The 14,404-nt window shown below is 47.4% G+C and overlaps 1 protein-coding gene across 3 annotated transcripts in view; it reads left to right on the forward strand.

Annotated features, from left to right (window-relative positions):
* The window catches only part of FBXO25 (F-box protein 25), a 106,986-nt gene that overhangs the window by 33,958 nt on the left and 58,624 nt on the right, over window positions 1-14,404 (forward strand). For all 3 annotated transcript variants that reach the window (XM_030198933.1, XM_030198935.1, XM_030198934.1), the window contains exons 5-6: window positions 2,319-2,411; window positions 11,417-11,510. In XM_030198933.1, coding sequence (XP_030054793.1) covers window positions 2,319-2,411; window positions 11,417-11,510 — 187 coding nt within the window. The remainder of the gene's footprint in view (window positions 1-2,318; window positions 2,412-11,416; window positions 11,511-14,404) is intronic.

Raw genomic sequence — 14,404 nt, forward strand, 5'->3', positions numbered from 1 at the left:
TCATAGATTTTTTTTTTAAAGTGAGGAGAGAATGAGAGAGCCAAGCAGAGAGCACAGAATCCTGTCAGATGAGAGTACTGGGTGAGGCAGGGACCTTGCAGTAAGGTATGCCCCCAAAGGTGACTGAGGGAGGGAGTGGGGGAGGGCGACCCTGGAACTGGGAGGTAGGGAGGCCCTGAAACTGGGAGGGAGGGGGGAGGGGGACCCTAGAACTGGGAGGGAGTGGTGGGGGAGCAAAACCCTGGAACAGGGAGGGAGGGGGAGGGACAACCCTGGAACTGGGAGGGAGGTGGGGCCCTGGCACACTCTCTCTCTCTCACAGACACACTCGCACCCAGTCTCACTCTCACACTCTCTCTCTCACAGACACACTCGCACCCAGTCTCACTCTCACACTCTCTCTCTCACAGACACACTCGCACCCAGTCTCACTCTCACACTCTCTCTCTCACAGACACACTCGCACCCAGTCTCACTCTCACACTCTCTCTCTCACACACACACACACAGTCACTCTCACACACTCTCTCTCAAACATACACACTCCGAGGAAAACTTTGCTAGCGCCCCTTTTCATTTGTGTCAGAAATGGGCCTTTTTTCCTAGTTAAATTTATAATCCGATTGATGGCCAGTGTCCAACATTCCAGAAGCATGCCATCTCACTAGTGAATCACACCGGTGGTACTATCAGCCTAGGGGCATCAACGAACTTGGCGTACTTCTTAAATCCTCAAAGTCAATTCATGTAAAGTTCCTAAAGTCCTGTGCTCAGTTCACCACAAATACCACTTTAAACCTCTCCATATTGCTTGTCAGCAGCAGTGCAGCAGGTGTTTAAAATCTTCTTTCAACTGACTAGCCAGTTTTTCCACTGACACAAAGAAAGATTTATTTAGTTTTTCCAGTGTATCCAGGACACAGCTCACAGGCCTATGCCTGCAGCCCACTTCTTTCTTATCAGGTTCTTTTTCCTTACCTGATAATTTCTCACTGGGCTGGTTCTTTTAACTAGTAGTCTGCTTAAATCCCAGAGCCATTGTTTAATCTATGGCTCAGTCTGCATTTTTTCCTCAGGGCGCAATTCTTCCAAGAACTCTATGCTCTCCTCTAGCTGCTCAGAGGCTATATTCTTGGGCTGCCCCTCTTCTTTCCTTCCTCCTAATGGTGTTTTCCCAGGGAGCAGTGGGGTGCCCCTTGTCTTTGTTCTCTCTTTGGGGTGCATCTGCAGCCTCTCTTTGTGGTTCCAGGCTCCAGCACATATTGTTTTGTAAGCAGTGGGAACTGGGCTTCATCTGAACTCTGCCCCCTGCTTGATGACTAATGTTTTCCCTCCCAGGGTGGCTCTGTGTGCTGCAAACTATTCCCTTCCAAAAGACATGCCAGGTCTTCACTATTTCCCAGGGTTCTATACCTGTCCTGAGGCACACGGGGGTATTCTTGCACATGGAAATGCTTTGTATCCTGGGAATTCCCTCTCTCTGGTTATTACAGTATGCATGTCTGAAGTTTGGACACCTTGTGTATTGGAGTTCTGAGAGCTATCATGGCTGCCTCCTGCCCAGCATGGATAGATCCTGGATACGTACCACCTTTCTGGACTGGTCTGGCATAGGTGATAATAGAAAGTTTGGATATTTCCTTTCCTTGATTTCTGCCAGACTAATCTATAGTCCACCCATGGAAACATGGCAGTCTAAGGTTCTTGGTCTGACTAATTCAGAAGGCTAATAAACAGTATGTGTAGTCCACTCTAAAGGTGGTAGTTTCCCTGGTGTGTGGAATTCTCATTCCAGGGTTAGTAACCATGAACTGATGATTTTGACTGCACCACGTTTAGCTTTGGAAGTGATTTGGAAACTCAAAACATAAGAATTGCCTTCAGTAGTGTTAGGTATGATGTAGGATACCAAGGAGATGAAGGCAACACCAGCCCTCTTAAGTGGAGTGAAATCAGCTCTGAGCTGTTTTTCTCTGGCTCCGCTGGCGGGGGGATATAAACCACTTAAGTTCACATTACTCCTTTTAAAATTTCTCCAGGTCTTACTTGCCATGTACTCTCTTGCCCTCAAATGTTCTGTTTCTTTTTTCTTGGGGGGGGGAGGGGAAAGGTGGTATGAGTAAAATGTATGCATTTTGTTCCCCCTATCTGATTCTGCTGCAGTCCTTTCTTCTCTTTCATGAGTGAATGACATTTCCATATGTAAAATTTTCTCTCCTAAGTGTAAACACAGTCAGCAGTGAATCTAATAAACTGTTTAGTCAGATCCATGTTTGGTATAGATGATGTTTGACTTAATAAATATATTTATTTTGTAGAGGCATGGATATTGCACATTGGGAGAAGCTTTTAATCGCTTGGATTTTTCAAGTGCAATTCAAGATATTAGAAGATTCAGTTATGTGGTCAAAGTAAGTTATCTAATATGATGAAAGCATTTTGAACATTTTCATGATATTTCTCAAACCAGTTCTGTGCAGTCTGCAACAAATATTGCGATGGGAGAAGCACCGAATCAGGTACTACATGCTGGTATAATGTACTGATACATTGGTCTTGGCAAGAGGAAAGACAAATTAGTTGCATCCCTGCAATACCCGTCCTATTGGCCATCAAACAAATTGTGCTCCTCCTTCTAGCAGGTTGACAGTATGAGAGCACAGCAAGTACTTGTTTCTCCTTCATTTGTTTCAAAAGGGTGTGTATTTGTGGGGAGGACAAGCAACTCTGCCTGCCAGCTGCTGTAGTAACCTGTGTAGCCTAGGAGCTGGGGAGAAAAATATTTCTGAAAGTTGAGAGGAGAGAGGAATCTGAAAGAGAAGATGTGGATCGATGCACTAGGAGGAGGATACTTGGTGAAAGAAGGGTGAACGGTAATGAGAGGTGAGAGTTTAGACAATTGAAGATAATGAGGATAATTGTATTACTTTAAAGAAAAGTATAGAAAAACAATTATGCTGTTGCTCCTACTAATCTTGGGCAAGTCACTTAACCTTCCACTGCTTCATGTACAAACTTAGGGCCCTGTTTACTAAGCTTCACTAGAGGCGCACTAGCGTTTTTAGTCCATGCTAAAAATTAGCATGCGCTAAATGCTAGAGACACCTATAGGAATATATGGGCATCTCTAGTGTTTAGAACATGCTAAAAACGCTAGCGCACCTTAGTAAACAGGGCCCTTAGATTGTAAGCCCTGTAAGGATCGGGCAATAACCTAGTGTAACTGAATGTAACTCACTTTGAGTTATTGCTGTAAAAGATGTGAACCAAATTCAAATAAATAAAAGGTGACCTAGATGTCATATGGGCCTTTTTAAAATAGGCTGTCGAAACTATCCCCGATAACGCTTTCTCACAAATTTACACCTGCTGTGAGGCAGTTGTATTCTGTATGTATGCATACATTTTATACAGTACATATGTATATTGAAACACTACTTAAACTATGCACCGAGAGCACCTAGACGTAGATTGCATGCAAGTAGGCTCAGTCTTTCAGTGCACCTACTTTTTACACTGGTATATGTTTGTACAAATTTGCTGTACCACATTTCTTTGCAAAAATGTCAAAGTGGTTTATAAGTAAACTAATTGTTAAAAAATTTAAGTGAAAGTAAAAAAAAGTTCCTGCATAATGTAATACTTTTTGAGTAAAAAGTAAAAGTACAATAACTACAATGAATGCAACTATTAACATTTTTTTATCCCAACAACTGTATTGCTCTACAGTTCAATGCCCTTTTCTTTTAGTAAAACTAAACTTTTGAAAAGACTGTCAAATCATGTGAGTGTGTTTATGAGTCAGTAATCCAGCACAGCTAGAAAGGTTCACTAGCAAAAAGTGGATTTTTCAGTTTGATCAAAAGTTCCTTTGAATCGGGCCAAGTTGCGATATTACTAATGTCTTCTGACTAGGTCTGCAGATTTTGATCAAGGGAATCTCTGAAACACTTGACTTCCGAATAGCAAAGAGTACTTTATCATCATTATTGTGTTGTTATCATCTGCATTAAACGTAGTGCTGTCTAATTCATAATTTGCATCTTCCATTATCATTGTCATGCTGTCCAATTACAAAGAAGGCTTTCACAAAGTTGGAATCATTGTCTGTTGTTGTCTTGATAATTTTCTCCTATTAGTTCTACCAGAGTAGTCAAGAATCCCACCCTAGAATTTTCATCTCCCAGTATTGTGCCAGTAAGTGATTTTTGCATAGTTTTTCCTGTTCTTCTCAACTTCAGAGTTCCCTCCAGGTTGGCAATTTAGAATGTTCTCAATTTTAATCTTAGATTGTGTTTTTTGTTATTATTATTTGGAACAACATGAAGATGATAATACAGCATCTCCAGTTCACCATTGCTTGGTGTTTCAAAACTAGTGACCATTCAGATGCTGCCTGGTACCCTAATAGGGCAAATCACCCAGAACTATTTTTCTCTGTCTCCACCTGCTGGTCAGTGGACATAAACCAGAGGTCCTAGACTGGTCTGGTAGGACTAAAGGAAATAAAATTATCAGGTATGACACAATTTCTCCTTCCTTCCCATTGAAAAACATATACTTCTTGGATGTTAATTCCTTTAAAATATTGTATGTGTCTAAAATCCTTCATATTTGGGTCCCAGAGTCTCGTCTCATATGACCTCACAGCATTTTGGTTGCCTTTCTTTGTATCCTTTAATGTACACCCTTCAGAACTGAACAGAGGCCTCTGCAATTGGTTATGCAGATTATCTGACCATTCCTTTTTTTTTATTATGGTTATGTCTCTTCACATGTGCATCACACATTTGCATCACGCCTTGTCTCATTGTTTTGCTTCCTTGAGATCACTGGTCCTTATCTCTCTGATGTCTCTCTCTTGGATAGTGCACCTGAATTCCTCACCCCCTTTACGAACCACCTATGCAGAACTCCAAAATTTTTTTGCATTGAATTTGTTTCAAAGCTTTTGCCTACTCCACGCAGTAGTCACAATAAGATGACAGACTGACTTGGAGAAGAACTGATATCCTACAAGCAGTCAAACTTGACAGCTGAGAAATATTGGTGTAGATCAGTGAAACTGGCAGACTGAATAAGCAAATGTATTATTTATTGGTCATCATCTGCTATGGTACTATATATACATGTAATGTTCTACAGTGGAATTGAGTATGAAACCGTGCTGAGTTGTAAGTACATTTCTCCGAGGACAAGCAGGGCTGCTTGTTCTCACGACTGGGTTGACGTCCACGGCAGCACCCTCCAACCGGAAGAAAACTTCGCGGGAGGTCCCGCACGCAGAGCACGGCCACCGCGCATGCGCCGCCGTCTTCCCGCCCGTGCACGACCGTTCCCGCTCAGTTTTTTTCCTTTCCGCGCTGGAGAGAGACGTGTTCACGTCCCTCTCTTAGTCAGCCCCGGAAACCGGATTGCGGCCTAGCCGCGGGTTTTTTCTTTGTTTGTAGTATGCGTTCGTGTTATTTTTTTTTCTTTAAAAAAAAAAAAAAAGAAGAGTGTTTTTCCTCGTCGCTCCTAGTCACGAGGGCGCATCGTCGCAGCCTTGTGGCCACGCGGTCATTTCTTCCTTTTTCAGGTGTACTTTTCACCGCCACCATCGACTATTTTGACTTCGCCGATGCGATTTTTCCGTCAATGTTCTCGAAGGTCCCGAGCGGATTCAAGAAGTGTGGTCGGTGCGGCCGGCAGATCTCGCAGACCGATACTCACGCTTGGTGACTCCAGTGCCTCGGCCCGGAGCATAATTCCAAGACATGCACCTTGTGTCTTGGCTTAAGGAAGCGGACGCAGGTGGCCAGGCAAGTTCTGCGGGACCGTCTTTTTGGAACTTGCGCCGACCCTTCGACATCGACGGCATCGGTGTCGACGGCCGGGTCTTCGGTGCCGGTACCGATGTCGACGGCGTTGGCGCCGACTATGGCATCGACCCCTGGAGCACAGGTAAATTTGGCCCGCCGGCCTGCCGGCGACGGCGGTGGTGAGTGGACACGCGGGCAGTCGGCCCCGGCCACTCCTGCTGCTCAGGGCCATCGGGACCGAACCCTGTTGGATCCGATACCTCGAGGCTGGGGGGCTCCACGTCCTCCTCGTCTCTTCCGCGGAGCGCCGATGACGGACATTGTAAGAAAGCCAAGAAGCACCATCATCGGTCGCCCATGACGCACGGGATTGGCAGCTCCGGGACATTGAAGGACGACTCGACACCCAGGAAGCGGCAGTGCCGGGAGGAGCGTTCCCCCTCGGTCGAAGAGGTGTCACTGCACGGGTCCGCGGGTATCTCGGTACCGTCTTGTGGACCCGAGCAGCTTCCAGCACCGGCACCCACACTGGCCCCCCTGCCTTTCCCGACAGTGGGCCCTGACGAGTGCCTCCGAGCCATCCTTTCCGGGATCCTGGAAGGGCTGATGCGCCAGGCTTTACCGGCACACCCCCGGTGCCGTTGATGGAGGCGCCGGTGGGCTCTGGCCCGATGCTGAGGCCTCCGACGCCGACGCCGCTTGTGGCACTGGTGTCCACCGCCACTCAGGTGGAGTATCCGTCGATGTCGATGGAGCTTCGTCCCCGCCGGCGCGAGAGTCCACCGCTTGATGCCATCATTGAGGTCGTGGTTTCTCGCAGTCGAGACGGGCCCGGTTGAGGTCTGAGCTGAGAGAGCTCATGTCCGACACCGAGGAGGAGGCCTCGTGGGGGGAGGAGGAGGACCCCAGATATTTCTCCTCAGAGGAGTCTGTGGGCCTTCCCTCCGACCCCACTCCTTCACCGGAGAGGAAGCTGTCGCCTCCTGAGAGTCTCTCCTTTGCCTCTTTTGTCAGGGATATGTCTATCAGCATTCCCTTCTCCGTGGTTATTGTGGATGAGCCGAGGGCGGAGATGCTCGAAGTCCTCGACTATCCATCACCACCTAGAGAGTCTTCCATGGTGCCGTTGCACAATGCCCTTAAGAAGACACTGCTTCGGAACTGGTTGAAGCCGCTATCTAATCCCACCATCCCCAAGAAAGCGGAGTCCCAATACAGAATCCACTCAGACCCAGAGTTGATGCGGCCTCAAATGCTTCATGACTCGGTGGTCGTGGACTCTGCTCTCAAAAGAGCACGGAGTTCGAGGGATACCGCCTCGGCGCCCCCTGAGCGGGAGTCTCGTACTCTGGACTTGTTTGGGAGGAAGGCCTACCAATCTTCCATGCTCGTGACCCGCATCCAATCATACCAGCTCTACACGAGCATCCACATGTGGAATAATGTGCGGCAACTGGCGGACCTGGTCGACAAGCTCCCTCCGGAGCAGTCCAGGCCATTTCAGGAGGTGGTCAGGCAGCTGAAGGCGTGCAGAAAGTTCCTGTCCAGGGGTATCTATGACACCTGTGATGTGGCATCTCGAGCTGCGGCCCAAGGTATAGTGATGCGCAGACTCTCCTGGCTGCGTGCCTCTGACCTGGACAACTGTACCCAGCAGCGGCTGGCAGATGTCCCTTGCCGGGGGGATAACATTTTCGGCGAGAAGGTCGAGCAGTTGGTGGACCAACTACACCAGCAGGAAACCGCTCTCGACAAGCTCTCCCACCGGGCGCCTTCAGCATCCAACTCAGCAGGTGGACGTTTTTCCCGGGCCCGGCAGGCTGCACCTTACACCTACACCAAGCATAGGTACACCCAGTCGGCCCGAAGGCCTCCTCAGGCACAGGGACAGTCCCAGCGCGCTCGTTCCCGTCAACAGCATGCGCCTAAGCAGCCCCCTGCGCCTCCACAGCAAAAGCAGGGGACGGGCTTTTGACTGGATCCGTGGGAACATAGCCGCCATCAAAGTATCCGTGCCGGACGGCCTGCCGGTCGGGGGGAGGTTGAAAGTTTTTCACCAAAGGTGGCCTCTTATAACTACTACTACTACTACTACTACTACTACTACTACTATTTAGCATTTTTATAGCGCTACAAGGCATACGCAGCGCTGCACAAACATAGAAGAAAGACAGTCCCTGCTCAAAGAGCTTACAATCTAATAGCCAAACCGACCAGTGGGTTCTCCAAGTAGTGCGGTGCGGATACACCCTGAATTTGGTCTCCACTCCACCAAATTGCCCACCGGGAGCCCAATCCTTCAGCTCCCATCACAAGCAGGTACTTGCAGAGGAACTCTCCGCCCTTCTCAGCGCCAATGCGGTCGAGCCCATGCCACCCGGGCAGGAAGGGCATGGATTCTATTCAGGTACTTCCTTGTGGAAAAGAAAACAGGGGGGATGCGCCCCATCCTAGACCTGAGAGGCCTTAACAAGTTTCTGGTGAGAGAAAAGTTCAGGATGCTTTCCTTGGGCACCCTTCTCCCCATGATTCAGAAAGACGATTGGCTTTGTTCCCTGGATTTAAAGGATGCTTATACTCGCATCCCGATACTGCAAGCTCACAGACAGTATCTCCGATTCCGTCTGGGGACACGTCACTTTCAGTATTGTGTGCTACCCTTTGGGCTCGCCTCTGCACCACGGGTGTTCACGAAGTGTCTCGTGGTGGTTGTGGCGTACCTACGCAAGCTGGGGGTGCACGTGTTTCCCATATCTCGATGATTGGCTGGTGAAGAGCACCTCAGAGGCAGGAGCTCTTCGGTCCATGCAGTGCACTATTCAACTTCTGGAGCTGCTAGGGTTTGTGATAAATTACCCGAAGTCCCATCTCCAGCCAGTTCAATCTCTGGATTTCATAGGAGCTCTGCTGAATTCTCAGATGGCTCAGGCCTATCTTCCCGAGGCGAGAGCTCAGAATCTTCTCTCTCACTTACCAGACCAGAGCGTCTCAGCAGATCACAGCTCGGCAGATGTTGAGACTCCTGGGCCATATGGCCTCTACGGTCCATGTGACTCCCATGGTTCGTCTTCACATGAGATCTGCTCAATGGACCCTATCTTCCCAGTGGTGCCAAGCCACCGGGAATCTAGAAGGTGTCATCCGCCTGTCCATCAGTTGCCGCACTTCGCTGCACTGGTGGACAAATCTGACCAATTTGACCCTGGGACGTCCATTCCAAATTCTGCAGCCCAAGAAGGTGCTCACGACGGATGCATCTCTCCTGGGGTGGGGTGCTCATGTTGATGGGCTCCACACCCAGGGGGTGTGGTCCCTCCAGGAACAGGATCTTCAGATCAACCTCCTAGAGCTCCGAGCGATCTGGAATGCGCTGAAGGCCTTCAGGGATCAGCTGTCCTACCAAATCATCCAAATTCGGACAGACAATCAGGTTGCAATGTATTACATCAACAAGCAGGGGGGCACCGGATCTCGCCCTCTGTGTCAGGAAGCCGTCAGGATGTGGCGTTGGGCCTACCAGTTTGGCATGCTTCTCCAAGCCACATACCTGGCAGGAGTAAACAGTCTGGCCGACAGGCTGATCAGAGTTATGCAACCGCACGAGTGGTCGCTCCATTCCAGAGTGGTACGCAAGATCTTCCGAGAGTGGGGCACCCCCTTGGTGGACCTTTTCGCCTCTCAGACCAATCACAAGCTGCCTCTGTTCTGTTCCAGACTACAGGCACAAGGCAGACTGGCGTCGGATGCCTTTCTCCTCCATTGGGGGAACAGCCTCCTGTATGCTTATCCTCCCATACCTTTGGTGGGGAAGACCTTACTGAAGCTCAAGCAAGACCACGGCACCATGATTCTGATCGCGCCTTTTTGGCCCCGTCAGATCTGGTTTCCTCCTCTTCTGGAGTTGTCCTCCGAAGAACCGTGGAGATTGGAATGTTTTCCGACTCTCATTTCGCAGAACGATGGAGCGCTTCTGCACCCCAACCTTCAGTCTCTGGCTCTCACGGCCTGGATGTTGAGGGCGTAGATTTTGCTTCGTTGGGTCTGTCTGAGGGAGTCTCCCGTGTCTTGCTGGCCTCTAGAAAAGGATTCCACTAAAAAGAGTTACTTTTTCAAGTGGAGGAGGTTTGTCGTTTGGTGTGAGAGCAAGGCCCTAGAACCTCGTTCCTGTCCTGCACAGAACCTGCTTGAATACCTTCTGCACTTATCAGAGTCTGGTCTCAAGACCAACTCAGTAAGGAATCACCTTAGTGCTATTAGTGCTTACCATTATCGTGTAGAGGGGAAAGCCATCTCTGGAGAGCCTTTAGTCGTTCGATTCATGAGAGGCTTGCTTTTGTCAAAGCCCCCTGTCAAGCCTCCTGCAGTGTCATGGGATCTCAACGTCGTCCTCACCCAGCTGATGAAACCTCCTTTTGAGCCACTGAGTTCATGCCATCTGAAGTACTTGACCTGGAAGGTCATTTTCTTGGTGGCAGTTACTTCAGCTCGTAGAGTCAGTGAGCTTCAAGCCCTGGTAGCCCATGCTCTGTATACTAAATTTCATCATAACAGAGTAGTCCTCCGCACTCACCCTAGGTTCCTGCCAAAGGTGGTGTCTGAGTTCCATCTTAACCAGTCAATTGTCTTGCCAACATTCTTTCCCAGACCGCATACCCGCCCTGCTGAACGTCAGTTGCACACATTGGACTGCAAGCGAGCGTTGGCCTTCTATCTGGAGCGGACACAGCCCCACAGACAGTCCGCCCAATTGTTTATTTCTTTCGACCCCAATAGGAAGGGGGTCGCTGTCAGGAAACGCACCATCTCCAATTGGCTAGCAGATTGCATTTCCTTCACTTACGCCCAGGCTGGGCTGACTCTTGAGGGTCATGTCACGGCTCATAGTGTTCGAGCCATGGCAGCGTCAGTGGCCCACTTGAAGTCAGCCACTATTGAAGAGATTTACAAGGCTGCGACGTGGTCATCGGTCCACACATTCACATCACATTACTGCCTCCAGCAGGATACCCGACGCGACAGTCGGTTCGGGCAGTCGGTGCTGCAGAATCTGTTTGGGGTTTGAATCCAACTCCACCCTCCAGGACCCGATTTATTCTGTTCAGGCTGCACTCTCAGTTAGTTGTTCTTCGTAGGTCAATTTCTGTTATGCCCTCGCCATTGCGAGGTTCAATTGACCTGGGTTCTTGTTTTGAGTGAGCCTGAGAGCTAGGGATACCCCAGTCGTAAGAACAAACAGCCTGCTTGTCCTCGGAGAAAGCGAATGATACATACCTGTAGCAGGTGTTCTCTGAGGACAGCAGGCTGATTGTTTTCACCTACCCTCCCGCCTCCCCTTTGGAGTTGCGTTTTTTCTCATTACTTTGCTTGTCATTCAACTGAGCAGGAATGGTCGCGCACGGGCGGGAAGACGGCCGCGCATGCGCGGTGGGCGTGCCCTGCGTGCGGGACCTCCTGCGAAGTTTTCATCCGGTTGGAGGGGGCTGCCGTGGACGTCAACCCAGTCGTGAGAACAATCAGCCTGCTGTCCTCGGAGAACACCTGCTACAGGTATGTATCATTCGCTTATTTGTCATGTGAAATGTATTTGTCTCAGAAAAACTTCTTTTTGTTTATAGCTGCTGCAGTTGATTGCAAAATCAGAGTTAACTAAACTAAGTGGAGCAGCACAGAAGAACTACTTCAGTATTTTGGAAAAAATTGTCAGAAAGGGTAAGGTAATATAATTTCATAATTTACATGTTGTCCTACATCTTTCCAATACCTGATTCATGTTACTGGCAAGGTGTCCATCTCCTGTATATAGAAAACATAGATGTCAGGAAAATTTGAATCAGTGTACTGTAATTGGTAACATTGAGACACCTGTGTTAACTGGAATGTCTTTTTTTTTTTTTTCAATGATTTTCTATTAACAAGGAACGGCTGTGAGCCATGTATTTATTTAAAGTTGTTTTAAGCATTCCACCCCATCCCCCCCCCCTTTTTTTTTAAAGACTGTAATAAAAAGGAGCACAGATGTAGCTGTATCAACAATAACAAAAAAGCTTTAATGTTATCAAAACAACTTTTCTTTTGCCCTTGCAAAAGTCTCCAGTGATCTGTTCACAACTAAAGCCTTTTCTCTATCCTTACCTTCCTCAACCTATTTGCTTTTTTTGACACTGCTAATTACCATCTACTCCTCAATACTCTATTTCTGGGGTTTTCAGCCTCTATACTTGTTTTTTCTCCTTTTCCCTCCCATTGCATTTTTAGTGTCCTTTTGACAGATCCTCGTCTGCTGTTATCCCATTATCAATTATTGTGCCACAAGCGCCTGCCCTGGGTCCTCTATCTATACTCATTCACTTGCAGGCCGATGCTCAGATCTCCCACAGTAAGCCAACAGCGCAGAAACCTAGCTTGCCAATGCTCAAAGGAAATGATACGCAAATTATATGTGAGCTGTAAAAAAGCGAAAGCAAGAGGGGAGAATGCACTTGGCACATGCACAGAAGAGTTCCATGGAAAGCTCAGCTCCTGTGCACGTGTGCCTTGCAAACCTAAAAGTGAAGAACACATTGCATTTCAATTTAAAAAAACAAACAAACTTGGGACGCTTATATTTAAATGCAGGAAACAGGCACCAGTGTGTGCTTTTACTTTTGGGTTTGCTCTGACTTGCACACATTTGTTTCTCACTACCAGCGCTTAGGGACTTGCACAGGCTTCCTTCTGCTTTCAAATTATGGGCTTCTTTACTAAGGCACGCTAGCGTTTTTAGCGTATGCTAAACATTAGCAACGTCAATATTAAGGTGTGCTAAAAATGCTAGTGCGCCTTAGTAAAAGACCTCACTATATAAAAACCAGCAGATTTTAAAGAGAGAATCATGAGAAATCCTCTCTTCAAACACCCTAATGCCTGCTCTGAGCTGGAGTTATTTTTTCTGCGGTAAGGTGGCTTTGTTTTGTGTGCTGTTCTCTGAGTATTGGGAGGGAATAGGAAATGATCTAATTAACATCCATTTGACTGCACTTGCATTCTATTTGCGCTAACTTGTGGTGTGCTTGCCTGCTGCGCTAGAACCTCTGAGCATTCTGTGGTTACTAATGCTGGTGCTAGTTTGGCACTAATTGCCTCTTGCACCTGTGTTTGGTTCTGAGCATCAACCTTCTCCTCTACTGCTAATTCTAGATTCCGTTCCTTTTGTCTTGCTGCACCTCACACTTGGAATAGACTTCCCAAGCCTGTGTGTCTAGCCCCGTCTTTGGCCGTTTTCAAGTCCAAACTTAAAGCCTACCTCTTTACCAATGCTTTTGTCTCCTAAACAATAGCCCTGTCCTTTATCCTCACCTATTTTTTCCCTTACCCTTAATTGTTCTGTCTGTTTGCCTGTCTTACCTAGATTGTAAGCTTTTTGAGCAGGGACTGTCTTTTTGTGTCTGGTGTACAGCACTGCGTATGCCTTGTAGTGCTATAGAAATGATAAATAGTAGTAGTAGTAGTATTGATCTCTTTCCTTGGTTATCAGTACCATCTTTAAATGGAAGACTCCAGATCTACCTGTCTATACCAGCAGAGATAGTGGCAATGAAAATTGTGACTAAATGTAAACATGCTTGGGACAGACCCAACACAGCAATAAAGTGATAGTTAACAGATGTGAGGCTGAAGGCCCAAATGTGTGTAAGTCATACAAAACTATAGAGGTCCAAAATGGGGTATATAAGCCAGTAGATGGTGAGTGGTGGTATAGCTGCATCAGGTTTCCTAGAAGGCTGGAATAATATAACCATGGCAGACTTGTGTACAACCTGAGCCTCATTGAGCATGGGTTGTTCAATGTTTTGGACAACAGTTATGATTTTGAAGGCAACTTGGGTTAATTTAAAGCTTAGAGGTAAGAGATGAGAGGGAGTTGGTGTATTCAATTAAGTAGAGATTTTCAAAAGGTACTTGACAAAGTACTTCATGAAAGACTTCTAGGTAAATTAGAAAGTCATGGGATAGGAGGTAGTGTCCTATTGTGGATTAAAAACTGGTTAAAAGATAGAATACAGAGTAGGGTTAAAAGGTCAGTATTCTCAATGGAGATGAGTAAATAGTGGAGTTCCCCAAGGGTCTGTGCTGGGACTGCTATTTTTTAACATGTTTATAAATGATCTAGAGATGGGAATAGCTAGTGAGGTAATTAAATTTGCCGATGACACAACAGATGACATAAAGTTATTCAAAGTTGTTATGTTGCAAGAGTATTGTGAAAAATTACAAGAGGACCTTACGAGACTGAGACACTGGGCGTCCAAATGACAGATGACGTTTAATGTGAGCAAGTTCAAAATGATACATATGGGAAAGAGGAACCCATGATGCAAGGTTTCGCATTAGGAATCACCGCCCAGAAAAAGGATCTAGGTGTCATTGTTGAAGATACTTTGAAACCCTCTGCTCAGTGTGCAACGGCAGCTAAGAAATCAAATAGGAGGGGGAGGAAGTGACGTCACTGACTGGGATGTCAGCTTAATAGTGTGGCTCCGCTGGGGCTAATAGAAATTAAAGCAGTTCCCGAGATTTTGCCAAGATCGCCAAGATCCGAGTAGTGGGGGAGAGGTCCCAGAGTC

Source organism: Microcaecilia unicolor, chromosome 3, assembly GCF_901765095.1.
Source record: "Microcaecilia unicolor chromosome 3, aMicUni1.1, whole genome shotgun sequence".
Lineage (NCBI taxonomy): Eukaryota > Metazoa > Chordata > Amphibia > Gymnophiona > Siphonopidae > Microcaecilia > Microcaecilia unicolor.